Source organism: Setaria italica, chromosome I (assembly GCF_000263155.2).
Source record: "Setaria italica strain Yugu1 chromosome I, Setaria_italica_v2.0, whole genome shotgun sequence".
Classification (NCBI taxonomy): Eukaryota; Viridiplantae; Streptophyta; class Magnoliopsida; order Poales; family Poaceae; genus Setaria; species Setaria italica.
In genome coordinates, this window is record NC_028450.1 from 41,864,568 (window position 1) to 41,890,541 (window position 25,974).

The 25,974-nt window shown below is 47.1% G+C and overlaps 5 protein-coding genes and 1 long non-coding RNA gene across 9 annotated transcripts; 3 read left to right on the top strand and 3 right to left on the bottom strand.

Annotated features, from left to right (window-relative positions):
• Positions 1-670: 670 nt before the first annotated feature.
• LOC101782601 lies at positions 671-2,451 on the top strand. Its single transcript, XM_004954433.3, has 2 exons — positions 671-1,474; positions 1,539-2,451. The coding sequence occupies exons 1-2, from the start codon at positions 816-818 to the stop codon at positions 2,269-2,271; spliced, it is 1,392 nt and encodes a 463-aa protein (XP_004954490.1). The 5' UTR covers positions 671-815; the 3' UTR covers positions 2,272-2,451.
• Positions 2,281-14,202, bottom strand: LOC105914858. Its single transcript, XR_002676184.1, has 4 exons — positions 13,083-14,202; positions 12,779-12,922; positions 12,587-12,688; positions 2,281-2,414 (listed from the first exon to the last, which is right to left on the bottom strand). It is a non-coding gene; the product is annotated as an uncharacterized LOC105914858 (long non-coding RNA).
• LOC101783011 lies at positions 2,616-4,943 on the top strand. Its single transcript, XM_004954434.2, has one exon. It carries the CDS (start codon positions 3,302-3,304, stop codon positions 4,742-4,744), a length of 1,443 nt encoding a protein of 480 aa, XP_004954491.1. The 5' UTR covers positions 2,616-3,301; the 3' UTR covers positions 4,745-4,943.
• On the bottom strand, positions 7,562-10,555 carry LOC101783415 (transcription factor TCP7-like). Its single transcript, XM_004954435.4, has one exon. It carries the CDS (start codon positions 9,262-9,264, stop codon positions 8,578-8,580), a length of 687 nt encoding a protein of 228 aa, XP_004954492.1. The 5' UTR covers positions 9,265-10,555; the 3' UTR covers positions 7,562-8,577.
• Positions 14,203-17,570: 3,368 nt separating the features above from the next.
• LOC101785162 (lysine-specific demethylase JMJ25) lies at positions 17,571-21,407 on the top strand. Of its 3 annotated transcripts, none has more exons than XM_004954438.3 (11): positions 17,571-17,712; positions 17,800-17,930; positions 18,102-18,359; positions 18,713-19,045; positions 19,270-19,498; positions 19,584-20,041; positions 20,134-20,206; positions 20,290-20,375; positions 20,490-20,609; positions 20,701-20,768; positions 20,863-21,407. In XM_004954438.3, the coding sequence occupies exons 1-11, from the start codon at positions 17,694-17,696 to the stop codon at positions 21,068-21,070; spliced, it is 1,983 nt and encodes a 660-aa protein (XP_004954495.1). In that variant the 5' UTR covers positions 17,571-17,693; the 3' UTR covers positions 21,071-21,407. The 3 variants fall into 3 exon arrangements, with proteins under 3 accessions (XP_004954495.1, XP_004954496.1, XP_004954497.1); XM_004954439.3 differs by having other exon boundaries at positions 18,165-18,359; XM_004954440.2 differs by lacking the exon at positions 17,571-17,712 and having other exon boundaries at positions 18,094-18,359.
• A 476-nt stretch (positions 21,408-21,883) lies between these two features.
• Positions 21,884-25,393, bottom strand: LOC101784500 (4-hydroxybenzoate polyprenyltransferase, mitochondrial). 2 transcript variants are annotated; one of them, XM_012843096.2, is made up of 9 exons: positions 24,709-25,393; positions 24,058-24,193; positions 23,809-23,930; positions 23,181-23,250; positions 22,941-23,090; positions 22,703-22,838; positions 22,523-22,619; positions 22,228-22,412; positions 21,884-22,148 (listed from the first exon to the last, which is right to left on the bottom strand). In XM_012843096.2, the coding sequence occupies exons 1-8, from the start codon at positions 25,146-25,148 to the stop codon at positions 22,343-22,345; spliced, it is 1,221 nt and encodes a 406-aa protein (XP_012698550.1). In that variant the 5' UTR covers positions 25,149-25,393; the 3' UTR covers positions 21,884-22,148; positions 22,228-22,342. The 2 variants fall into 2 exon arrangements, with proteins under 2 accessions (XP_012698550.1, XP_012698548.1); XM_012843094.2 differs by having other exon boundaries at positions 21,884-22,151.
• Positions 25,394-25,974: the final 581 nt, after the last annotated feature.

Here is a 25,974-nt window from a genome sequence, read left to right on the forward strand (position 1 = left end):
CCGAGCTTGTCCATCTCTAGCTCTGTGTGTTTGCGAGTAGGATGTATGAAACTTGCATTGCCAGGGAAACATTGGATATGATTGCCAAAATCAGCAGCCAGTAATAATCAGATTGCATTATTGTGGAATGCATTTGTTGGGAAACTAATTAACCATCCAATGGGGCAGCAACAGGTGTCTGACTTCTCGTTGAATCCTAAGTGTTTATTTTAAGAAGCATAAGCCCATCATCGATCGATGTATCCATGTTAAAAACAAGTATATATTCTCAAGACTGGCGACTGAATTAATAGTATACTAGGTTATCTGTTGAAGATGATCGACTGCTGCTACTATTGTTTTCATTGGTGCATCTTACTAATCAATTATATCGCCGAGCTCCTACCATACGTACGCGACCGATGATGATGCTATAGAAACGACAGGACAAACCATTCTGAGAGAAGAAAAGCATATTTTTATTTAGGGTACTTTGGGCCTCCATGTTGTTTAGCAAGCAGGCCGTGGCCCGTGGACGTGTTTGCTTTGCGGCCTGCACCCAATTTTTCTTTTCTTTTGGGTTTGTCCACAGATGAGATGCTTCCCATCCCGATCTAAGGTTGGTTGGTGCATATAAGACGACTGGCTGGCTTTGTAGAAGTTTGAACCAAATTCGAGAACATATAAAAAGTATAAAACACACACACACACACACACACACACACACACAGAGAGAGAGTATTGCAGGCAAGAAAACTGAATCGATCCAATCGAATCGCATCGGTGAACCCCCAAATCCAAAAGATGAGCTCCTCACCCTCTCCACTCACTGAAAAATGGCAACTAGCTCGCTAGTTGACAAGTATCCAACTTGGCCACAACCACCTCCTCCTCCATCGATCGATCACTCCACTGCCCGATCGATCTCTTCACACCCGCCAACCATCGCCATGCCACCGATGCCGCGGTCCCTTGACGAGGCCCTGGCGGCGGCGCGCCCCTTCCTGCGCGGCGAGGAGGCTCAGGTGGACCCGGCGCTGCCGGAGCTCGCCGCCGTCCTGCGCGCCGCGGGCGCCGGCGAGTGCTGGCACAAGCACGGCACCTTCCTGGCCCACCTCCTCGACGTCTACCGGATCCTCCGCCTGTGGCGAGCCCCCGACGCCGTCGCGCGCTGCGGCCTCTACCACTCCGCCTACTCCAACTCCTACGTCAACCTCGCCATCTTCCAGCCCAACACCGGCCGCGCCCACGTCGCCGCTGTCGTCGGGGCACCCGCCGAGCGCCTCGTCCACCTCTTCTGCGTCGTCCCGCGCCAGCAGCTCATCCACGACGACCTCCTCTTCCACTACACCGACGACGACCTCGTCGCCGACCTCGACCGATCGGAGGCCTCGCTCCATGACGCGCGCCGAGGGGTGTTCCACGACGACGAGCCCTGGCGCCGAAAGATCCAGCGCCTCCTCCCGCCCGCCGGAATCACCGTCAAGCACATCAGGTACCGTCAATGGCGTATATTCCAATTTCAATTCAACCTGACTATTTGCTTCTTTGTGATGCAGGACAGGGGAGGATGTTGCACTGTCCAGGCGCATCGCCGCCTCCTTCCTCCTCATGACCATGGCCGATTTCAGTGACCAGCTCTTCGACTGGCAGGACCGCCTATTCGACAACGCCAACGGCCTCCTTGAGTTCCGTGGCAACACCTGGACCTCCCTCTGGCCTGGCACCGGCAAGCCCGGCCTCTGGGTCACCTCCAACTCCCGCATGGGCGCACTCTACACCCTCATCCTCCGCGAGGAGGAGATATACATTGCTCACCGAGCACATGCCGCCGCAGGCCAAGAAGACGGAGGCCATGGCTCCAACGACCGTGACGAGGACATCGACCTGGTGGTCCCCCCGGTGTTCGATGGCTGCACCAAAGTGCTCAGAGCTGAAGACCAGAAGGTGGCACGAGACCTCTACTGGGAGGCAGTATGCAGTGGCGATGAGGCTTCAGATGACTGGCGCAAAGTGGAGCAGCTCCTCCAGCAGAGCATTGCCAAGAACCCATTTGTAGGAGAACCACACCTGGTGCTTGCACAGGTATACCTTAACATGGAGAGGTACGGTGATGCGCAGGTACAGGCAGAGGAAGGCCTCAGGCTGTTGCTGGAGTGGGGCAGCAGCTGGGACAAGAGAATGACATGGGAGGGCTGGGTGTCCTGGGGCAGGGCGATGCTCACCAAGTCCAGGGAGAAGGATTGGCCTCACACCTCATTCGGCATCATCAACCTAGGGCTTGTCAAGTGATCACGAGTGCCACTGCTATTCCCCCCAAATAGCTGGTTGTATGTCTCGCCGGATGCATGGATATGTCACATATGTAGGCTGAACCTGCTGATGCTGATCTATGCCCTCAACATGTAATCTTCTCAGCATATGTGTAACACCAACTGTATGATGAAATAATAAACCTGCGGTCAGTCAAAATGAACGGTGCTAGAAGTACAAAGCTAGTCTATTCATAGGTTTATCTTACATAATTTAGTCCATCGAGTACTTGGTATATACAGATACTAATGTGCCAAATAAATCGTACAAGTACAGGTACAAATATGTAGTTTACAAGTTCCAAGGATCCAAATAGATGGTACCTACTATGTTACGGTTGGTTGCATTAGCATCACCGCAGATAGCACCAGGACGCCAAGTATGAAGCTCGCTCACTTGTCTATAGCAAAACAAACCTAGTAAAGCAGCCACCATCCTTATTGGCAATCTTGGAGCCACGCGCAACCAACACTATCAGTCATAGCAGAAACAGCTAGCGGATGCACTAACACTATACATGTTGATGAATGCAGACATAAAAATCAAACATCCAACTTTTATTGCAGAAACAGAAACACCCACCCATGGAAAATTCCAATAATAAACTGGAGCTTTTACTGAAAGAAACAATATAGATAGCTACATAGAGCACCAAGATCTCTTAACAACCACTAATACATCTAAATCTTGGTTGGAAACTCTTGAAGCCATTCATGAATCATATTTGATACTTCTATCAGGAAAAGGTTGGATTTGTAACACATGTATACCCTTTACATTTAAGCACGAACAGAAAGCTGAAATTAATTTGTCTGCAGCAAAACCAACTTAAGAAAAGGCCACAATCTTAGTTAGAAATTCGTAGTCATTCACACCCTGTCTTTTATCACTGCTACCAGAAAAAGGTTGGATGTATTAACACATAGGGTAAACATCAACAAAAGAGGTTGCAACTAATTTGTCTACAGCAAAAATAACCCGAGAAAAATTCCAGCATCCTAGTTGGCAGATGTTACAGCCAGTTCATGCAGCACCATTATCGCTGCCTTCATCAAAAGATGCTGGTCTGATTAACACTCCAAGAGATTATAAATTGGCACCCGCCCACACTAGTTCCTATCAAACATCATCACCTCCTACAAACACTTGCATCAGCATGTCGACCCAGCAAGGTTTCTGTCCCTTCGACCTGAAAACCCATAGAAAGGACCTACCATCCCTCCTTGCAGCTGCTCGACCATTCCTCCGTGATGAGCTAGAGAAAATTGACCCAGAGCTCCCATCCTTTCTGTCCATCCTACGCTCAGCTGGTGCCGGTGAGCGTCACCACAAGAATGGAGCATTCCTAGCTCATCTGCTCAATTTCCATCGCATTATACAGTTGTGGGGTGCGCCTCTTGACATCACTCGATGTGGCCTTTTCCACTCATCGTATGCCAACTCATATGTCAACCTCTCCATCTTTGAATCAAACACAACTCGCGAGCATGTGCAGCAGCTCATTGGTGCACCAGTTGAGCGCTTAGTTTTCTTATTCTGCGCTGTCCCACGCCATAAACTCATTCATGAAGAACTCCATTTCCGATACACCGATGCAGAGCTGACAGATCACCTAGCTGCCTCTGATCTGTCCATCAAGACCGCAAGGGAGACTGGAACGTTTGACACATCTGAGGCATGGCGCAAGAAGCTCTGCTCCCTACTTCCACCAAAAGGCATCGAAGCGAGTCACTTCAAAACTGGTGAGACCATATCACTTTCGCGCAGGATCATAGCACTCTTTATCTTGATGACTATCGCCGACATCTGCGACCAGTACATTGACTACCAAGACAAGCTCTATGCTAACGAGAATGGTCGGCTGGAGTTCCGCGGTGACAACTGGGGTGCTTTATGGCCAGGAACTTGCAAGCCTGGTCTATGGATGAATGCAGCATCAAGGCTAGCAGTTCTGTACAACCTCATCCTTAGAGAGGAAGAGCTTTACATGCAAGAGCGGAACAAAATGGGAGAGACTATCCGCCTTGACCGAGATGAAGAAATCAAGCTAGTCATCCCACCAGTTTTCAACTACTGCACCAAGGTGCTGGATCCCAATGAACAAATAGCTGCAAGGGACCTTTATTGGGAAGCCATATGCAGTGATGACAGAAAGGATAGGGACTGGGAGAAAGTGGAGAAGGTCCTCTTGGAGAGTATCAAGAAGAACCCATTTGTGGGAGAACCTCACCTGGCTCTTACACAAGTGTATCTCAATATGGAGAGGTATGAAGAGGCAAAGAAAGAGGCAGAGGAGGGACTCAAGTTGTTGCTGGAATGGGGCATAAGCTGGGACAAAAGGATGACTTGGGAAGTCTGGGTGTCTTGGGGCAGGGTGATGCTGGACAAAGCCAAAGAGAATGAGTGGCCTCACAGTGCAGCAGGCATCACCAACCTGGGGCTTGTGAAATGAGCAGCTGGCATGTAATGATATTGGGTGCCGTGTCTTATCTTGAATTTGGAAGCCTATCTCTTGTTGTTCATGAAGAACCACCTGGTTCCTCGTAGGTTTAGTCTACAGTTTCTTTTAATCTTGAATAATGTAAGACACCATGTAGCCCATCTTATCTAATAAATAAGGAGAAGCATGAGTCGGTACTCCTTTTTGGAAAGCCCTTAACTGGCATCTATTTATTATTTTATTATACCTGGTAGGCTGTTACTTATCTTGAAACACGTTATCTCACACTAATGCAGAGGAAATGGCTTCATTGCAACGAAATAGAATGTACCATTGTCTCAGGTTTTCCATGCAATGTTATGGTACCCTATGGGTCAGAATTCAAAAAGGTCATGTTACAACAAAATGGTGGGGAGTAGTGAACTCAATCAGCATATTCAAAGATTTCATTGTTATGTCTTGTTTGAAAACTTGGAGTAATAGTATCCGAGAAGGCGAGACAGAAGAGAATGTAATGTTGTGCCTTGAAGATGTGCGACAACTCATACAATTTAAAGAATCGCAGGGCACCTATAACCTGAGACAAAAAATAGTTTCAGATGCCATTGGCTCTGAAAAATAGTTAAACAAAACCTCGTAACATATGCAGAACTTATACTGTATGAAAGTAGAAGTTTGAAAGGAAGGGTGTTGGCCGAAAATACGTAAAGGAACTAAGTAGTTTTGTTACAGATGAACTGAGAGGAAAACTCCGAGACGGATGGGAAGGAGTAGCAAATGGATGAAGGCAGCCCATTTCCCATGTTTGCGCTGCGGCAAGCTCCCTCAAGCAAACGTGGAACTCCTACACACGGGCAATGCTAAATGGTCTGGTGAAGTTGCCAGTTATCGGGAATCCGCGCAAAAATTTAGTCACTGACTCGTGGATTTCGATTGAGAATCTCAAATGAAGTAAATAATGCGGAGGTGAGAAGTGTTGGATGAGATAGAGTGAGGGAATCACCTGCTCCTGTTGGTACGCGTCGTCGAGCGGCTCCGCATCTTGTGCGGCGGCCGGGGCCGGCGTCTCGGTGGCGGCGCGCTCGTGGGAGCCATGGATGTGGCTGCGGCGCTGGGCTTGTGGGGAGGGGAGACCGCGGGAGTAGCTGGGCCTGGGACAAGCGCATGTCCTGAGAGGTCAAGGAAGGACCGGGCCACAATGACATGGACCGCACCAACCTAGGCGGCCCAAAGGATGAAAGGAAAGGAAACGGATTAGTTGGGCCTCCAATTGCAATCCTTCCACCGTCGATTCTTCCGCAGATGATTTCCTTTCCCCGATTGATTCTAGCTCGACAACTAGTAGAAGGTACTACTAGTTGGAGAGTTGCTTGTTCAAACAACATGCTCTTCACCATACTATGCTATGAAACCTATAATGATCCACTCTGCAACATACTTATCCATGTCAGAAAGGCATTAGAGGAGCTAGATGCAATACCCTGGGGCTGCAAGAGAGAATCTTGGCTGGGGAAGCAGACTGTCACAGCCTTTCTGTATGTATGCATCTCCTTTTTTTCCTTTTGTTTCCATTGGCCAGAAAATAAAGTTGCTTACCAGTCAGATTACTCCTTTTTTTTTTTTGCTATTTAGACCATCCCCAAAAGAGAAGAGTTCCTTACTTGCCCACATGATTTGCACACTTGTCCAAACATAATCCGTGACTATTACTAAATCACAAAACAAGTACTCTGTGTTTTGTACCATAACGAGAGCAAGTGCAGCAATGCGAAACACACCTGTTACAGTGTTACACTGTTATTGTTGATTTGAAGCAAGCAAGCGCTTGCACAAGATTCAGGAGGGGAATATAGTTCTCCTTTCCCTCTCTTGTTTTTCCAAAAAAAAAACTCCCCACAATAGACAGAACCTTGCAAGCTCAGTTTTCGAGGATGTTCAGCTATCTCATCTCATGCAACCGGATTGCAAATAAGAAGTTTCCAATTGAAAAATGAGATGCTAAAGCAGCAGTAGCACCAAGAGCACATGGCATGGACGAACAAATACACATATACTGCCAGTGCAAGAGACAGGGACTGGTAGTACTAGTAATGCATAAAGAAGATGACATACAGCAAGCAGAGTTGACCATTCGTCTCTGCCCTTGTTTTCTTTTCTTCTTATCCAAAAGGTGACAAGATTTCCTTAAGAAAAAGGAGGAGCAAAAAGCCAAAAGGGGTGCAGATAAGAGAGGAGGGAGAGATCCCCCCACTCAAACACCATTACAGCAAACTGGGGAGAGAGAGAGAGAGAGAGAGAGAGAGAGAGAGAGAGAGAGAGAGAGAGAGAGAGAGAGAGAGAGAGAGAGAGAGAGATGATGGTCATGATGATTAAAGGCGGTGACACCAACCAAACCAAACCAAAGCAAGAAACGATCACAGAGACACGATTCCTCCTCATGAAAAGTTGGTTTGCCACCCAGACCAGATGCATGACCCACAATGCAAGGTTATTATTCTAACTCCAGCACAGTCGCAAATGCACACCAGAATCCCAATTGCAATTTTTCGAAACAAATCCCAATTGCAATTGCATATCTGTTCTGTTCTGTTCTGTTCTGATGACAAATCCAATCCAATAGGTTTGGCTCCACCACCAGTGTCCTCTCTTCCCTCCTTTAAAAGGGCTACTGCGTGACGCCAGATTTTGCAACCATGGTACTATGATATATAATCCAAAGGTGGTAATCCCATGCTATGGTGTATCATCATACTTAGTACTTGCGACCAAGACAGAGGCATAGCAACCAACACCAGACCTTTTTAGATAGTTAAGTAATGAGCAGACATATATATGCCATGGTAAGAGGAAGACAGATGCATTCATGATTCTTTTTTTTTCCCCTTCCATTCTTATTTTTGTCCATTAATTCATGACCTGATCAACAAACAATCCGTACATAGATACATACATGCATACATACATTCAGTACATGAGCTCAACTTACCTACTACCAGCAATTGATGACTACTAGACTAGCTAGTGTTCTCAATCTCCCCAAGCAGAAGCAGTATGACTAATCCAATCCAGATAAGAGCACAAAAGGTAACAATCAAAATGACAGCAAGGAGACAGAACAGATGAGCAGAACAAGTGGACAACTCACAGCCAGGGCCAGCCTCCATTGTTTGTTTGTTTGTGGTAAGAAAAGGTCCTTCCTTTCTTCTTCTTCCCCTACCTGCCTTCCTGTAGGGAGCTGATGCACCTGCTGCAGAGATGGACGGCAATTTGACGCCATTTCCCTGTCCAACAAAGAGGAAGTCGTCTTCTTCCCCTTCTTGTTGGAACGAACAGAAAGGAGACTGCATTTGAGTTTTCGACAGCAACAGCACACACTGACTAGAATTTTATCACACGCGCACACCCCCCATGACCAGGACAAGATTTGCTCCTCGACAAGGACTAGCTGTGGATGCTTGACACTGAACTGCACTGCAACCAGGGGTGGAGTGACACAAGAGACCTACTACTGAGCAAGCGGCTAAACCTTCCTAGGAAATTGAGGTGGGGTTGGAAACAACAGGGCAAGCTTTTTGTCTCCTCTTTTCCCCCCAATGAAATTGAGGGCATGAGCAAGGTGGAGCAATTTTGCAGGTGCTCTTGCTCAATTAACCCACACAAGGGGGGAGCAAGGAAGGAAGGCGACGTGGCTGGGACGACCAGAACCAGGGCAGAAGTGAGTAGAGCTGAGGTGAGTGACACTTGCACACACAGAGCTGCGAACGCCAAGCAAGCAAACCGGAGAAAGGAACCCTAAATAAAACCCTAGAGTGGTGGAGTGGAGATGACAGATGAGACTAGTATCCTCAGCGTGCGGTCTCCTCCTCGGCCCGTCCGACGGTGGCGGTCGCAGCAGTTGGAGCTGGCCCTCCGGAGAAGGAGGCGAGCAGGTTGAGGTTGCCCTGCGCCATGGGTAGGTAGTTCCCGACCCTGGCTGCGGACGCCTCCCCCGCCATGGCCGGCGCGGCCGCGGCCGCCGCGGCGGCCACCATCATCTCCGGCGCGGCGGCGAAGCTCCAGAGCTGCCCGAAGTCTGCCCGCGCCGGGAGCGCCCAGAATCCCGGGGCAGGGGCGGCGACGGTTGGCTCCGCCGCGTCGGCGTCGTCGGCGCCGCGGACGCGCTTGCCGAGGATGAAGGGCGCGGTGGTGGTCTGGGAGGAGGAGGAGCGGAGGGAGGATGGCGAGGAGGTGGAGAAGGAGGCCGGGGTGGTGCCGGTGCCCGTGGCGGCGATGATGGATGGCTCGGCCTGGCGGAGCAGCCACTCGATGGTCTGGCCGTCGGACTTGTGGCCGAGCTCGCGTGTGAGCTGGAAGACGCGGGCGGCGCAGATGATGGGCATGCGGATGCGGCGGCCCCGGCCATCGACCTTGCTGTGGCGGTCCTTGGAGGGGGCCTTGCGGACGGCGAGGGCGTTGCCGTTGCCGTTGCCGTTGGAGGCGGGGACGAGCTGCTTGTCGGCGGCGGCGCCCCCTTGGGCTGGCCTGGTGGTCATCCCCTACCTCCCTCCCTAATTTGGAGAGGCCTGGGCTGTGGGCTGTGGCTGCTGGCTGGGGGGTCACTGCCAGTGGTGGGACTGGCTGGCTGACTGACTGACTAGCTGGCTTGGTGGGAGGGATTGGGGGAAGGGAGGACGTGGTGGTGACTGGTGGAGCGGAGGAGAGCAGACTCGGGCGGAGGAAGAAGAGGACTAATGATTGAGGGCAGCGGCAGGAGACAGACGGGACGGCACATGGCCTGCTGGTGGGGACCACCTCCCGCCTCGCCTCTTCCAGGCCGCGTGTATGACTGATGGGCCCCGGCGCAAGGACGGCCCGGATGTCAGGGAGACGGTTCCGTTCTTATTCGTATTTTTCCAGGCAGGAGATTGGATTTCAAAGGGAAGGAAAATTCAGAATACAGGGCAGGCAGAGGCAGTGTGAAATCCAGAATTTACTATCATATATAATTGTGGCCAGGCATGGCTGACTGCTGTTGCTTTCCCTGCTCGTCTCAATTCATTCAAAACGATATCCAAATGATAGTGTTTTTCTCTCCCAACAAATCGGTCGTTTCAGCTTTTCAGCCGGTTTATAAGTTTAGCTGAACAGACCTAAAGATGTGCTAATACTTAGACATTTTTCCCCTTACAAAATACGATTACAGAAAGAGAGAGGAGCTATGAGCCCACAGAATGTGTTACAAGTCGACCTCTTGGTATGCTGATGCTGTGCCAACTTGTTTTGCATCGCGACTCGACCTGGGACTTTCCAGGATTCGCTGGCCGAGTCTTCTCTTGGTAAGCATATTAATTAATTAAATAATTAATGAGTGTAGTGTTGTTCCATTGAGGAAACTTCTCCCCGGCATGCAATTGCAAATGCTGAAATTGGTGATGGATGGAGAACACGAACAGCATCCACAGCCACAGGATGTGGATATTGTTGGTGGCAGGCGAGGCGACGTTTGGATATGATGGCTCGGGCTGCCACGTCGGCTTGCCATGATGGAACACGATCGCACTGCAGGCCCCAGCACTAGCAGGCAGCGCAAACACAAAGGAGGAACTCGACTCGAGGCGCTCATTCTCGAACCGCCAATTGGATTGGAGTGGTGGATCGCGCCTGCAACTGTTGATACGACGAGGCATCTCACCACAAGCTGCTGCTGAGTTGCGTTTTCTCAGGGCTCGTTTGGTACGGTCCGGAGGACTTCGAACATGCAGGGAGTCACTTTTTTTTCACCTCCTTCCTAATTCTATTCTATTCTTTTTAAGACCTCGGTTATCCGTTCCGACTTCGTCCTACAATAACGTACAGTTCTAAATAGTGCATATTACTGGAGCATGAAGCCGAAACTCCTTTGGCCTAAGCCGTGCCAAAGGAGGCCTTATTGTACCAACCAAACGCGCTAACTATATTTGAGAATTAAATGCCGCAGCCTATCTACAAAATTGTGCAATGAAACTGCACGTTGAGAGTGATAATTTCGTTTTATTAAAAAATGACATGTTATTCGATTCCAAACCGGACGGAAACCAAAACCAGCTCTGTCCTGGCTAATGGAGGGGAGCCGGCAAAATCAAAAGGGGGAGAGAGAGAGAGAGCGCGCGCGCAAGGCCAGCTGGCCCCAACTGAAGCGAAGAGGCTGATGATGGGGGTGGTGGGTGAGGCATCGCCATCCAGCCCGTACCATGGGATCGATCGGGTCCCCCCTGCCCCTTCCCTTGGCTGGCTAATCGCTTGTGCCAGCCAGTGCTGCTGTGTGTCCCCAACCGCCCAGCCGGCTTACCCCACAAGGAATTTACCGGTTGCATGCATTCTTACCGCTACAATATATCGAAGTGGCCAAGTCGGATATCCGTTGGTGCCGTCAATGAGGACCCTACCCTCCCTACTCCAGTCTCCAGCCCTTCCTAGGGTCACTCATCAGAGCCTCGTCTTCAACCTCACAAAACACAAATACAGTGCCTCCTCTGCTCTGGAGGGGGGGCCCTTGTTTGTAAGTGACTGCTCCATACCATCAGCGTCAATCATACCATCATGGCACGGATAGGTCAATGCAGAGTTCAACAAAGCTCCCTACAATATATTGTGTGTTTTCTTAAAAAGGAAAACAATACTATATTGTATAACAAGACGGCTAGCAGCAGCAAGCAGGTACGTCGAGGGGTCAAGACAAAATCAATTGGACCCCATTTGAGATTCACATGATTTTCTATGCGATAGTGCCCGTGTGGACGCGCCTTCAAATTCCTTCCCAGATGCTTCTATGTGCGCCAAAAAAAAAAAATCCACTTTACGTGCCAGTACTCAACGGAGCCTGAGCACAAAAATGATGCGGCCATGGACAAGCAGCCTGAGAGCACACTTTTGGTCCTCTAATCCCTGTCATTTGGGATCAAATTACTCCGACTGATCATCGAAGTCAAACCATGTGTGCATGGGATGCGACGCATGAGGCCTACTACTCCACTACAGTATATGCATGGATGATTCTAATTAATCATCAGGTATACATATCATGGTTAGAGTATGGATACCATCCGACAGGGCACACGAACACCGTACGTGCTCCATAGTATATTGCGTCGTATCGGGACATGCCTCTCTTAATCTAATGCGCTACAACCTACTTGATTGTGGGCAAAATCCCCATTTCAAGCTGCCAAACCTTAATCCTACTAGTATATTGCTTGCAGGAAATGAGATTGGATTGCACATTCAATCAGGCCGAAAGGACTAGGGTAGGCAAGGCACAGCTACAAACGTCAACAGTTTTTTTTATATACATCATCAGTTGTGAACCATTAGATAGATTACCACACGTAATTATCTGTCATTAATTATTGTACTACCAGCTGAGACTGCTGCGCTCTGCCGGAGGCAGATTGAGATGTCAGTGGGACAAGGGAAATGAAATGGCCCAGCCGGGCACCTCTCTCTCTCTCTCCAAGCCTCGCGAAATGAGAGACGTTGGTCCTACTTTATCGTCGTGCAGATTCTGGGCCCATGAAAGTGAATAGAAAGGAACAGGCCCACCAACCCATAAAGGCCTGTTTCCGTAGGAATTTTTTTTTTAGTAATCCTCCTATCTATCTCTCACCTGTCTGTGTCTGGACAGAACCGATTAAGATCCTCCAGGAATTGGTTGAAATATTAAAATTTCTCTACAGGCCACGGAAAATAATCAGAGCCTAATCTATGGATGACACACATGAGGAAAATAATCCGTTACCACAGATGCAAGCAGACAATACCATAAGAATTTCAAACAAGAAACAATACTACTACTAGTACCAGACACCTGCAGCAGTTAGCCAGTAGATGTTCACTTACCAGCAGGACAAGTTCATCATTCCATCTGAACAAGTCTACCACCTACCAGATGCTTGGCCAGTTTGAAGCCAAACAGCGTGGAAATAACACGGAAATATGATCCTACATGCAGTGCATAGCATGTCAGAAGTCATAGGTGACAGAGAATTTTGACTGCAGCTACTCTGTAAACCGTGTAAAAAGCTTGCTGACCTGAGCCCTGAGGGGACCATAAAGGCACTACTACTCTGTAAATCATGTAATGATCCTGGATTAGCTTTAGACCGTTTCATCTATTTTCTGGTCAAGCCTAAATTATCAGCATAGATACCATCAATGACATTGCTCCAGCAGACCCTGCACAGCACAAGACAATTGAATAAGTTATTTCAAGGAATTCAGAGATTAAGTTACGGAGTTGAATGAGATGCAACTATAAAAGAAATTGCTGTCATCGTTGCAAGTTGTGGAAAATAGATGTCACAAAAACCAAAGATTTCACTGGAACAATCTTTACATGGAGTAAAAGATGCTTCCAGATGCATGGCAGTGCAATCAGAAGCTTATATAGTGCCAAAAGCTCAAGACAGTTGTTGCAATCTGACTTAAATTAGGAACTTGAGAAGCCGCACGTGCTGATTGCTAGAATAATGTGCTTCTTGTTATGATGTTGACTCGATTCCTAGAATAATGTGCTTCTTGTTATGATGTCGACTCGATTCCTGGAATATGCAGTTAATCTCCATCATGTTGACTTACACTCAGCGTAATAGCACCTGGTGGAGTATCAACTATCAGGTCAACTAATTCAGCATAGCATTAAGTCATAAGCCAAAACAGATAATCTTGTGTGAGGAAAAAGAACAGCGTAAAATTTTCTCAGCACGTGGTGGGAAGTGGAACTAAATTTACAAAATCAGAAACGGTAATGGTACCTATGGACTGCAGTTACTGTTGAACTGTGTTTGTGGGTTAGGCGCCAACCAAACATGCCCTTATTTTGAAAACATGAAGACCTAGTCGAGACAGCTGCTACACATATCAAACCCTGATTTCATTGCGAGTAGTGAAAAGGTCATATAATAGCAACATAATGCATGACAGAGTGCTTGGAATATTTCGAATGAAGGAGTTGTGGTGGAGTGTGCAACTGAAGGCACTAGAGTTTGAGTAATATTATGGGTACTGGTCCTCTGGTAGTAAAGTATTTGGTACTGAAATATCTGGAACATAGTCCACAGATGCGATTGCAAATTCAATCTCAGTGAACGATGCTGGAGGCGTGAAACTTGAAACAGGCGCTTGCACTGAATGATATTATGATACAGCGCCAAATCACAGTGAACTTCAAACAAGCAATATTGCACAATGTATGCGAAGTGAAAGGTCGTGAGTAAGCAGAATTCCAACAGCATGTTGCATTAATTAACAGTGTTGGTAGTAGCAACGGAAAATCAATCGCACATAGTGATCCCAATGGAATGGAAATTACGACTACTAAGCATCACGGGCAGTACCGCACTAGGTAGTACTAGTAGTCATGTACAGAAGAAGAATGATGGGGGGAGTCGAGGTCCCCAAGGGGAAGGGAGACCGGCGCCGGGTACCCGGGCATCTGGAACGGATCGGAGGTCGCGGGCGCTAGGGCTTGGTGGGCGGCGGATCTGTTCCGAGCTTGCGGCGGATGAAGGCCTCGAGGACGCGGCGGCGCTCGGCGGCCTTGGCGCGCTGCGGCTCGATGTTGGCGTAGGAGAGGCGGGCGGCTGCGACGATGAGCGCGACGCCGGTGAGGAAGAGGCCGGCGGTGGCGGCCCGCTGCGAGCGGGTGGCCGTGTACTGCAGCCAAACCATTTCTGCCCGCCGCCGCCGGTGGGCTGGTGGAGGCTGGAGCTGCTGCGGGAGGCGGCTGCGTGGGGGAATGGGAAACCGCTTTCGCTTCGGGAAGGCGTACGTATTACCCTCTTCCCGGGCAGGCCAGGCCGTGAGAGGGAGGAGGGCAGGGCCGTTCAAAATTCGAAAACCCAGCCAGCCCAGCCCGCGAAAGATAGCTGCTGCTACACGCCACCCCACGCAAAAAACAGGCAGCCGCCCCCTGTTTTCGTTTCCATCCCTGCCAACTGACGTGTGGGGCCATGCTGTCAGTGAGTTATCACATCACACGGAGGGCGGGTTTTCTTTTGTTTCCACAAAAAAACCCCGCCAAACCCCACCCCTCAAGCAATTTGCTACCGCCTCCTCCATCTTTTCACCTTTTCCCACCCACTCCCTTTCACAGATTCTCCATAGCGTCGAAACCATAACCCCATCTGATCAGCCTAGTTTTAACATTTCTTATTGTGAAACAAATACAAGTTATCATCTTTGCTTCTAACATGACCCGCTGGATTCTAGCAGTTACCGTGTGTGTTGATGTATGTCATGGCTATAAAAAGTGATTGTGTGTATTCTGCTAGTCAAAGCAAAATATATGTAGTACACAATGCAGCCTATGTACACGCTACCACCTATTAAACCTCCTTCAGTAATAGTACGTTTCACATGTAAGGCTGTAACAGAATTTTTTTACAAAGTGGATGCATGTCCATTAATAAAGAATATTAGAAAAAATGGTACCAAGGCTCATGCAATGCATGTACATTTCGATTGAACCTCCTCTACTCAACATTATCCGGTAGATCAAAACGTACACTCCTAGGCAACATCATTTTAATACTTTACAGTAGTTCTACCATGTGCTGGGCGCCAACTATAGTTTTAGGGTAGAGGAGGTGCATGCAAAAGTATTTCCTTTTCTTTAGTTTTGTGGTGAATAAAAAAATGAGATGTGATGTACTTTGTGTAAGCAAACACACAAAGCCTCCTAACTTGTTCCACAAAGTATATTGATAGTCCGTTTGGCCGCACTCTCCTAGCTCCAGCCACTGTAGGTGGCAGGGGTGTAAGTGGAGCTCCTCTTGGTTTTGTGAGGGGAAGGGAGAGGAGAGAAAAAAAAGACTTCAATGAACAGTAGATCGTCAGAGGGAGCTGAAGCCAGGCGGAGCAGTACTAAACTGGTCCTGAGTTTCTCATCCATGTATAACATTTCAGCGCATGCAATTACGCTGAGTTTAAAAATAAAGTTTCCCGCTAAAAGTTATTCTCTCACGTAGCAAGCATCTCATAAACCCGTAAGAATGTGTATAACTCAAGATGGCAAGACGAAAACATCCTCTTGTATACACACACTCTCAACCTTGGTTCTACCAGTCTACGGGATCAAAGCTACACGTGCACTTGGTTCAAATAGAGGTCAGGTCATTTCTGTAAAAACTCAAAAGGCACGTCAATTTCCAAAGAGATCCTCAAAAGTTTTGGAAGCGGAACGGGAAAAAGATCCACGACGCGCCGGCTTAAAACGCCGGCGGTCATTGCTGGGAGTGGGGGATTTTACTGCATCGACGGCGCCTCCTTCCTTCCACGGCAACACTCGACCAATCCATGGCGGAGGATACGGAGGGGATCGAGGTTGACGCGGGGACTATGGAAGAGGTTCCCGCGGCCGTAGGCGGCGAGGAGACAAAGCGGAAGAGGGGGAGGCCCAAAGGTAGCCTCAAGATGAAGAAGAAGAAGACGCCCAAGCCGAAAGCGCGGACCAAGGGGAGCCGCCGCACCGGCGACCATGCCTTGGCGTCGCCGGCGATAAGCCCCGGAGATCTAGGGCACGGGGTGGCGGCGGGGCCTAGGGTGCTCAGGGAGAGAAGGCCGGCGACCAACGCATTCTACGAGCGCGACACCGATACCGAGGTGCGCAGATTCTCTCCCCTTGACACCAACGGCTTCTTTCGGTCGGACCGGGTTCATCATCGTCATCGCTTTGAGCGATTTTCCCTTTCATTTCCGTCTCGGATATGTACCGGACTAGTGCTTTTTCTTGCGCGCATGCTCATTTGCTTTGCGATCTAGTTCGTCCGTTTCTGTTGATCGCGTGACGAACTTCAAGCATTCCACTACCACCCCCTGCGATTTCATTTTTATATTTCAATTGACAATGCCGATAAGGAACGATGCAGTTTTCTCGGGCAATTGGTCAGTCAATCACTTGATTGAGAACTTGATTGATTTCTCAATTTTTTCTAAATATTTTTTCCCTGTGTTCCTGATGTATGACGGAAGAAAAAACTTAGTTTTCGGCACGCTTTCCTCCAACCCGGTTGCCGTTTCGCGGATTCTTTGCCAGAAGCCTCGATTTACTACAGATATACGCTAGTTTTGTTTCCATTTTGGGTCCCATTCTCTGAAAAATATCCCCTTACATTTTTGTCGGATTGATTCTTTTGGGGCTTGAGCTTGAATTGACCGATTGCTATTTTGCCTGCAGGACGATGAGGAAACTACGGATGATCAAGTCATCCAGAGGCCTAAAAGCAGTGATTCGGGGAAGAAGAGAGGAAGGCCTAAAAGCAGTGATTCTGGGAAGAAGAGAGGAAGACCCCGCAAGACGAAATTGGGGCAACTGGATAGTAAGGCCCAGTTCTCCAACGTTAAAAGCAGCGGTGAAATGAATGGGGTATATTACATGTCATCCTCTGCAATAGTTGATTTCTGAATGATTTTGTAGCAACGTATAAAGGAAGAAAAACTTTACTTTTCAGACACAGCTGCCCCTTTATCCTCTGCAACAGCTAAATCAACCTTTAAGTTTCTACTAGTTGCGACTATAGTTTATTGTTTTTAACTCAATAGCTACAATATGAAACCAAGTTTCCTACCCAAACAATGGGGAACTTTGTCCTGAAAGGTTGGAATGTGCAGTGTGCATCTATTCTACTTACCAACCATTGTGCCTGCAGACATTTGTACTCTGGTATAACTTAGTGTCCCTGAAAGATGTGCATTTTATTATCTGATCTTTGGTGATGTTAGTACTCCGCGTGTATTAGGATACTGCAAATCCAGTCTGTCACCTTCTGCTAGATATTTAAATCAGAATGTCACAAGCTTAGCATTTTTTTACTTAACAGAGTAATGCTGAGGCATTTCAGACAGCAAAGAAGCGTAAAAGAAGAGATGACGGGAAAGAATTTATCACAAAAAAGTTGAAAAACATGGATAAAGAGGAAAAGAAGCTCCCCTCCACCATGGAAAAAAGATGCAATGCAAATGTTATGGTGAGCTACTCATTTCCTGGTGTTATGTTGTTTATGGATTGGTTTCAAACTATTTTTATGAATTCAACTGCTGTTTAAATTATCTAGGTAGGGAGGACTATATTGACGGGGGAAAATGCCCTCATGTGCCACCAATGCCAGAGGAAAGACAAAGGAAGGGTGGTCTGGTGTCAGTCATGCAAGAAAAAGCGATTCTGTGTGCCATGCATAGAACTATGGTGTGTCAACTTACCTCAATCTTGTTTCCTACTGATTGGATTGCTCATCTATACATTTTTCTTGTGATATGACAGTTACATATATGACTAGCACACCCTTTGTCCTGATGGCCCAATGTTTCCTACGGGCATTAATTTTTTTGTGCTTTACTGAACTGCTTAGTACGACAGGCTGCTAACAGGAAGGAGTCAAGTGGTAACTTCCTATATTGTCCTGTTGCTACTGGTATCCAGGATGATGACCTAGCGCACTTTCAGATGCATTGGGCAAAGGGTGAGCCAGTTGTTGTTTCTGATGTCCTTCAGTTAACATCTGGTCTGAGTTGGGAGCCAATGGTAATGTGGCGGGCATTGCGGGAAAGAACCAAAGGCAAAGCAGAAGATGAGCAATTTGCTGTTGTCGCAATAGATTGCCTTGATTGGTGTGAGGTGGTAACTCTATTCCTGAATGTGTTTAAGTCGACAAAACTTTTTTTTGGGCAATATGTTCCTTTTTCTAATATTGTGCTGGTCATATGCATCTGTCTTGTATACAAAAGTTTCAAATTATGACAAATATATAAGACAGTACCGCGTAGTGATATTCTAACTAAAGGTGTGTGCACGTTTGTGTCCAGAAGAACAGAACACACATTATAATAGTAGTGGCAAACTTCATTGCTTGAATTGAAGTTCTCATTTTTAATAGGGATATTTATGAGTCTCTGCTTGAATTTAGACGTGTCTTGTTTCCTTCTTTTGCAGCCTTATATGCAGGCTCTTACTATGCATATATGTTGCAGGTGGAAATTAACATACATATGTTCTTTTCGGGATATACAACAGGCAGAGCTCATCCTAGGACTCACTGGCCTGAGATGCTTAAGCTAAAAGACTGGCCTCCTTCTAGCTCCTTTGACAAGCGACTGCCTCGCCATGGTGCTGAATTTATTAGCGCACTACCATTTCCTGAGTATACGGATCCAAGATATGGTCCGCTAAATCTCGCAGTCAAGCTTCCTGCTGGTGTCTTGAAGCCAGATCTTGGACCCAAAACTTACATTGCTTATGGGTTTCACAAAGAGCTAGGCAGAGGTGATTCTGTGACCAAGCTTCACTGTGACATGTCTGACGCGGTATGTTATGGTTATTAGTGACTATGTTCTTTTTTGTTCTAGATGTCGTTTTAGTGCTGACTAAAATTGACTTCAGCAAGGCCCCTGTGTAACCTGTCCACTTTCTATATCTTGCTCTCCCAGCAGATGTTTTCCATTGCCATGTACCCAGTTCATTTGCTGACCTATTAATAGTTCTTATTTTCTTATCGATATTGATTGTGAATGTTGTGTGATTTAACCAGGTAAATATCTTAACACACACAGCTGAAGTGACTTGTCAGACTAATCTTTGCCAAATTGAAAAAATCCAAAAAGCCATGCGAGCGCAAGATGTTCAGGAATTATACGGGGGTCTAGAATCCAGCATGGAGCTTAGGCTATCACAATCTCCAATTGAATACAGGGATAAAGCTGTTGATGAAGCACGTGATAGTAGGGAAGACAATGATGCCAATAAATGCAGTTTTACTGGTCTGTAGCACAAATTTAGTTTTGGTAATAATTGAGTTATTTTGTTTTTTTAAGCTTTATGGCATTCCTTGAATGCCTCATGCAGGTTTGGATATCAATGCTTTACCACCTGATGATTCTGAAGGCGATACAAGGGATGAAGTGTTATATCCTGAATCTGTTTCACGAAGTAAACTAGAGCAGTGCCCAGATCGCAGTAATGAGGTCAACACATCTCATAAGACGCATAACGGATGCCATTTCAGTTCAGATGACATTGGCATGGGACAGCATGGAAAGAGATTTAGAGGTGGAACTCTCAATGAAGTTGGCACCGAATCTCAAGAAGAGAAACCTGAAAAGGTTGATTGCAATGGCACTGATAAAAAACAAATTTCTAAAGGCATTCAAGAAAAAGCTGTCGTGGGGGAAGGCTCAGAGCAACAGAACACTGGTGGTGCTTTATGGGACATTTTTCATAGAGAGGATTCGGAGAAATTACAAGATTATCTTAGGAAGCATTCGTCAGAGTTCCGGCATATTCACTGCAATCCAGTGAAGCAGGTCTTTTTCTTGTCACAGACATTAAAGAACAACTACTTTTCCTTCTTACATTTCTATGCTGACCAACAATTACTGTTCATGTTAAATGGCAGGTTATTCACCCGATTCACGACCAGACTTTCTACTTAACTGCAGAGCATAAGAGAAAGCTCAAGGAAGAATATGGTTAGAAAGATTAACCCCCCTCTCTGACGCCTTAAGATCTGAAGATGGCATTCCCTTCTCATCAGTTGGCTTCCTTGCTTTAGGTGTTGAACCCTGGACATTTGAGCAGAAGCTTGGTGAAGCAGTTTTCATTCCCGCTGGATGTCCTCATCAAGTGAGAAATTTGAAGGTGTGGCAGATCTTTACCGCCGTGACAATCCAGCTCTAGCTTTCTCTCTCTCTCGTTTTGGTGTGGGATCAAACATCATCGTTCTGACTGATGAAACCATCTCCATCTGTGCAGTCCTGCATTAAAGTTGCACTGGACTTTGTTTCCCCTGAAAACATTGGCGAGTGTGTCAAGTTGACTGGGGAGTTTAGACGACTTCCTTCTTCCCACAAAGCTAACGAAGATAAACTAGAGGTTAGCATTAGTTGTGCATTTCCAGTGATATGGAGTAGTATACTGGTATCTGATGTGATGACTAACCTGGAGCCCAACATGGTGTCTTCAGATCAAGAAGATGGCTCTTCATGCTCTGAACGAAGTTGTGAACTTTTTGGATCCTTGTACCTCAGAAGGGTAAGGAACAGTGGCCAGTCATATTTTTTCGCTGTAAAGGTTTTGTAGCTGGAGAAAATTTTGGTGACTGATGACGCTGTGATTGATCTCGCAGGTTGGAGAGCGGGGCTGGTGAGGCCAGCAACGTAGCTAAATCTGTTGATGAGAAGCCACCGCCGCTGAAAAGGCAGGGCGGTCGCCAAAGTGGTGAAGTGTCGCAAGGAGACGATCCGAAGAGTGAAGAAGGCGGTGGCAAAGGGAGCGATGAAGCTGCCGCCGTGAATAATGAGCCTAAGAGGCGCTCTCGCAAGCGTGGAGGTTGATGGGTTAAGTTTGGACTGGGGATGATGCATTTTGGGAGCAGCGCTTGTAGGCAGAGTAGGTGATGAGAGGAATGGCGTTATGGTGATGGCCGGCTGATTAGTCACCGCAGACGCCATTAGGGTGTCTGAGTTTTGTTGATGTACGGTGATCGCCGGTTGGCACCGACATGGACGGAGAGTCATTAGTTAAGTAGCCACTAGCCAGTAGGTGAGAAACAGCAGCGCAGATTGATGGAGGATGCTGCGGATACCATTCATTCTTAATTTCCATCATTCATTCATTAGTGCAATGCGACTGGCCTGTAGTCCTGGTAGAGAGTTCCATGGATGGATTCAACACAACTTAGTATGAGCTAGCATATTTTTTTTAAGGAAAAAAAAAAGCTAGCATCATCCCCTTTTCGATGCGATGCAGATCAACTAAAAATTTGACAAGAAACTTCTTCTCTTCTATCAAACATAATCACGTTCATTCCAGGTCAGCCACCACCTGTCTGGAGCAAGTTCTCACTCCCGACTTCACTTATTTATCAAACTCCTCGTAACACGAAACCAACCACGCCATTATTGCATTAAGACGGTGATTCCAGTCAGCCTCAACACAAACAACATTTTTGCCGGACAATACTTGTCATACAACCACTTCAATTTGCCGTTCCAGACTCCACACAATTTCTCAACCAACCCTGTCAATGGTAAAATGTACCCGGGCCATCGCAGGATACCCAACCATGGCCAAAACATACACAAAATTTGACATTCCAAAGAGTGGCCTTCGCAACTTTGCCAAAACATAATAAATTCATAGTCGACTGATAATACCTGATAAACAACCCATCTCTCCAAAATATGAATGTGTAATCAACTGATTGTGTGTCTGGATTCATACAAAAATTGTTTTGCACAGCTGTTTCTATCTAGAGGTGACAAAAGGAGGATGCTCTAACTGATCCTTTAATATAAAACGGTACACAATGATACAAAAAATGTACTGTACATCAATGTATTTTCCTACCCCTAGTCTGATAACTGTATACAGGAGGTGGAGAGCACCACCATGAAATGCTCGGAAAATAGCCTGCTTCAGAAGCAAAGGTTATGTCAAAACACCAATTTAGCAAGGATGAAAGCATAAGCCATGCCAAGATGTAGCTTACAAAGTCCATTCTGCACCACGCTGCAATTGCTAGGCCACAAAGTGAAGGGCTCAAAACTGTTTAGGTTTCTGTTGAACCCATCAGTTTATGGAATGCAGCACGCCTGATCAATCCATCATGATACAAGACGCCCAAATAATATTCCACTAAACACCAAAGCTCCAAACCACTTGTTGGACACAAACCTGCACAGAACCCATTCAAAAAATTTAATAAGCTTTCATAGGATTGTAAACATCAACAGCCACATTATTGTCTTAAATGCCAATAACCATTGGATACAAGGAAAACATACTTCCTGTTGCAATCAGAGCGGTTAGAAAGTTCCACAGTTGAAATCTGCCATGCTAACTGTACCGCTGCAGCACTCAGAAAAGGATAGTAGGGCCATCCTGTCCAATATGATTTGAGGTCTGGAGTCAATATAAGTAAACATAATACTATTCTTCACTAAAGCATGACACTATAAACCAACCAAGGTCAGCATTGTAGCCACTGAGTGCTAAGCTGCATATGCAAGCGGCACCGAAGCCACTAATCCAGTACTTGGTCAAATCTCCAAATCTTAATGCTGTGGACTTAACTCCTACTTTGAGGTCATCTTCTTTGTCCTGAGATGTACATGGATAGAAATATTTGTATAAGACATCACATCAACCTAAAACAAACACTTCGTCAAGGATAAATATGAAAGAATGAGAATATTGAAACACCTGATGTGCATATATGGTATCATATACCAGTGTCCAACATATACCAGCTGTATACAATGGAAGGACGACTGCAGGGTCTAAGCTTTCCTTAATAGCAGCCCATCCTAATAAAGCTCCCCAGTTGAATGTCAGGCCAAGATAAGCCTGAGGCTGTTATTAATGAATTGAAAGAAACATTAAGCTGTTACACCCTGTAAGCAGGAATATCGTATTCTCAACCTCCGTATGTACAATACACACCCAAAATGTGAATCTCTTCATCAGGGGATATGAGAAGACCAGAAGAAGTGAAGATGCCCCGAGAATACGGCTACATGCAGAAAAAATGACATAAAATTACTGTAAGTGCTTGTAATGCAAGCATCAACAGGCACATATTGCGCTTCTATATATATTCTTTTCTGTATTGGCAAAGGAAATAACAGGCAGGATGGCCTACAATTTTCCTGGTTATCAATCAAGAAAATGCAACTGGACTACTGTACGTACCACAACCTTTTTGGATACAAACCCAGAACATGTTGACTAATGCTGCAGGGCCATAGGCATAGTCTCAGGCATAGTGAGTTTATCGTATAAACAAGATACAAACAGCATGGACAGTTTTAAGTTGACTAATCGAGTGCAGTTTCCATCAAATTGAGCTGCAGAATATAAGTATCCTGCTTATCCTCAAGAAAAAAGAGTGAAAATAAAGAGTCCCTAAATATTCCAGCATTTGCTCATAATGTTCCTCTGTCAAAAATCATAATTAAGTATTGCGGGAGCATGGATAGGATAAACACATCTAATGCTGTCAAAATACATCAGTCTACGCTAAACGCATCTGCAAACCTACAATAGCCAGAGAAGCATTGAGTTTAAATACCTGTAGTTATTCAACTGGAGAAGAATGCCCAGTCCCAAAAGAAGCTGAAACCCGAGGAAGCCAACTCCCTGTGAAGGAGTGAGAGCACCTGATGCAAAAGGCCTGCTTTTGGTGCGCTCAACCTGTGGAGAAATATGCCATCAGATAAAGGCATGCAATATCCAGAAGGAATTCATTGGTCACTTAATTATGTGCTTATTTTAGTGAAAAGTACAAGGTGCACTCAGGAAAAAAAGAAGGCAAAATTACCTTGTTATCAATGTCGCGGTCAAGAAGATCATTCACTGTGCAACCAGCCCCCCTGAGGAGGACAGCTCCACATCCGAAGAGTGCCAGCATTTTCAAGTCAGGCAACTGCCCTGGCATCGCGGCTATTGTGATCGACCTGCGAAGCAAAGGTTTGAGTCTCTCTTCAACACAGAAGGTAAACTTGCTATTGATTTAATAATGTCAAAGAAAGCAACACATGCATACAACAGACAGATACAAAATCCTCATCCTGTTCACAAGACACAAGGTAGAAGCCTGATGTTCAAAAAACCATCTGACCAACATAACATTTAGATAAAATCTGTACTGATGGACTAGTCTGAGTTTGCTAAAGACTCAACTTTAGTCTGTATGATGGCAGTGTATGAACAGGGAACAAAACTTCGAGTTGCTCTTTTATCCAGAAGTCCAGAACCAATGTGCATGTGTTCTGTTCTTCCTAAACTGCAGGAGATCCTAAGCACCTGAATTGAAACTCTAATGAGGGCCGAGAGCAACTCGTTACAATTAGTTAGACGCATGGACCGACTCAAGAAGCTGTCCTACTGACTGAGAATACAGAGAAGGATGCAGATGCGAGGCATGACAATGGCAGTAGTGAGAAGCAGCAGAACACAACACAGAACGTACCACATGCAGGGCCATGCCAGGAGCCAGGTCCCAATGGGCTTGTCGAGGCGTGCGAGCATAGCGTACGGCCGCGCCGCCTCCGGGATCCACTTGTCCACCCACGTTAGAGGTGCCGGCGGCGGCGAGGCCTTGTCCGCGGGTTCGGAAGAGGATGATGAGGTCGAGAGGGGTGACGCGGGCGAGAAGTGGCTTGGGAGCAGAATCCTGCTGTAAGGAAACTCGGTGGCGAAGGCGGATGCTGATGCTGGGCGCGGGCACCGGCGGAGAGTGATGAGGTGGCGGCGGTAGGCGAGAGGGCTAGGATCGGGGCAGCTGGAGGCTGGGCTCTGGGGAGAAGGCGACGAGAGGAGCGATGAGAGCGCCGGGAGGGGTAGAGGGGACCTGCGGCCGCGGCGACGGAGCTCGGCTGCGGTGGCGCGGAGCAGAGCGGGCGGCGCCATCGGTGGCGACCACCAGTTGTGCGGATCGCTAAATAGCACCAAGTTGCTAAGCCAATTGGGGTGTTGGTATCTGCTTCGGTGGCAGCCTGAGGCAGCGGCTTCCTCCCAGGGAGCGAGGATAAAGGGGAGGCGGCTCGTCGGAGGGGGCGAACGGAACGGCGGCGGCGATGGGCGTGAGGGCGGCGGCGGCGCGACCGGACGGCTACGGGGGAGAGGAAGAGGGAAGTGAGGGTCCGGCCCATTTGAACACGGGCCTGAGGGCTCTAATGTTCCATCCGGCCCTCGTATCTTATGGGCTGTTTTTGGGTTAGGCCGGCCGACACACAACCCAATTGGCTTAGGATGATGAACCGAACCCAATTGGCTTAGGATGATCAACCGAATTCCAGTGGATATACGAGGCACCGTGTGTCGGGGATAGATCTCGTTAGCCGCAAGGAATGAAGAAAACACCCTACTAAAATTCCTCTATAATTATACTAGGACTCATACATGTAATTATACTAAGACTTCTCTTTATAACCGACTAGTAATTATCCCGCCTCCTGGAGTATATAAAGGAGGGCAGGGGTCCCTAGATCGGTATGCAAAGATCTCATAGAACACAACAGAGGACCAAATCCTTAACAACAAACAACACCCATACGCAGGGCGCAATATACAACACCCCAAATAGGATGTAGGGTATCACGCTACTCTGACGGTCCGAACATGTATAAATTCGTGTCTTGTGTCATCGTTTTTACCTCTGAGTTCTAGATCCGGCGATCCCCCACCGACCAATCTAATATCTCGGGATACTCTCGGTAGGTTGCCGGGTATAAAA

Coding starts and splice junctions, on each gene's coding strand:
- LOC101782601 (XM_004954433.3), top strand. CDS start 816: ATGGCAACTAGCTCGCTAGTTGACAAGTATCCAACTTGGCCACAACCA. Junction 1,475..1,538: donor ATCACCGTCAAGCACATCAG/GTACCGTCAATG, acceptor TTTGTGATGCAG/GACAGGGGAGGATGTTGCAC.
- LOC101783011 (XM_004954434.2), top strand. CDS start 3,302: ATGTTACAGCCAGTTCATGCAGCACCATTATCGCTGCCTTCATCAAAA.
- LOC101783415 (XM_004954435.4), bottom strand. CDS start 9,264: ATGACCACCAGGCCAGCCCAAGGGGGCGCCGCCGCCGACAAGCAGCTC.
- LOC101785162 (XM_004954438.3), top strand. Junction 17,931..18,101: donor GTGCCATGCATAGAACTATG/GTGTGTCAACTT, acceptor TTAGTACGACAG/GCTGCTAACAGGAAGGAGTC. Junction 19,046..19,269: donor ACTGTGACATGTCTGACGCG/GTATGTTATGGT, acceptor TGATTTAACCAG/GTAAATATCTTAACACACAC.
- LOC101784500 (XM_012843096.2), bottom strand. CDS start 25,148: ATGGCGCCGCCCGCTCTGCTCCGCGCCACCGCAGCCGAGCTCCGTCGC. Junction 24,194..24,708: donor CTGGCATGGCCCTGCATGTG/GTACGTTCTGTG, acceptor TTTGCTTCGCAG/GTCGATCACAATAGCCGCGA. Junction 22,620..22,702: donor TGGCTACAATGCTGACCTTG/GTTGGTTTATAG, acceptor CATATTGGACAG/GATGGCCCTACTATCCTTTT.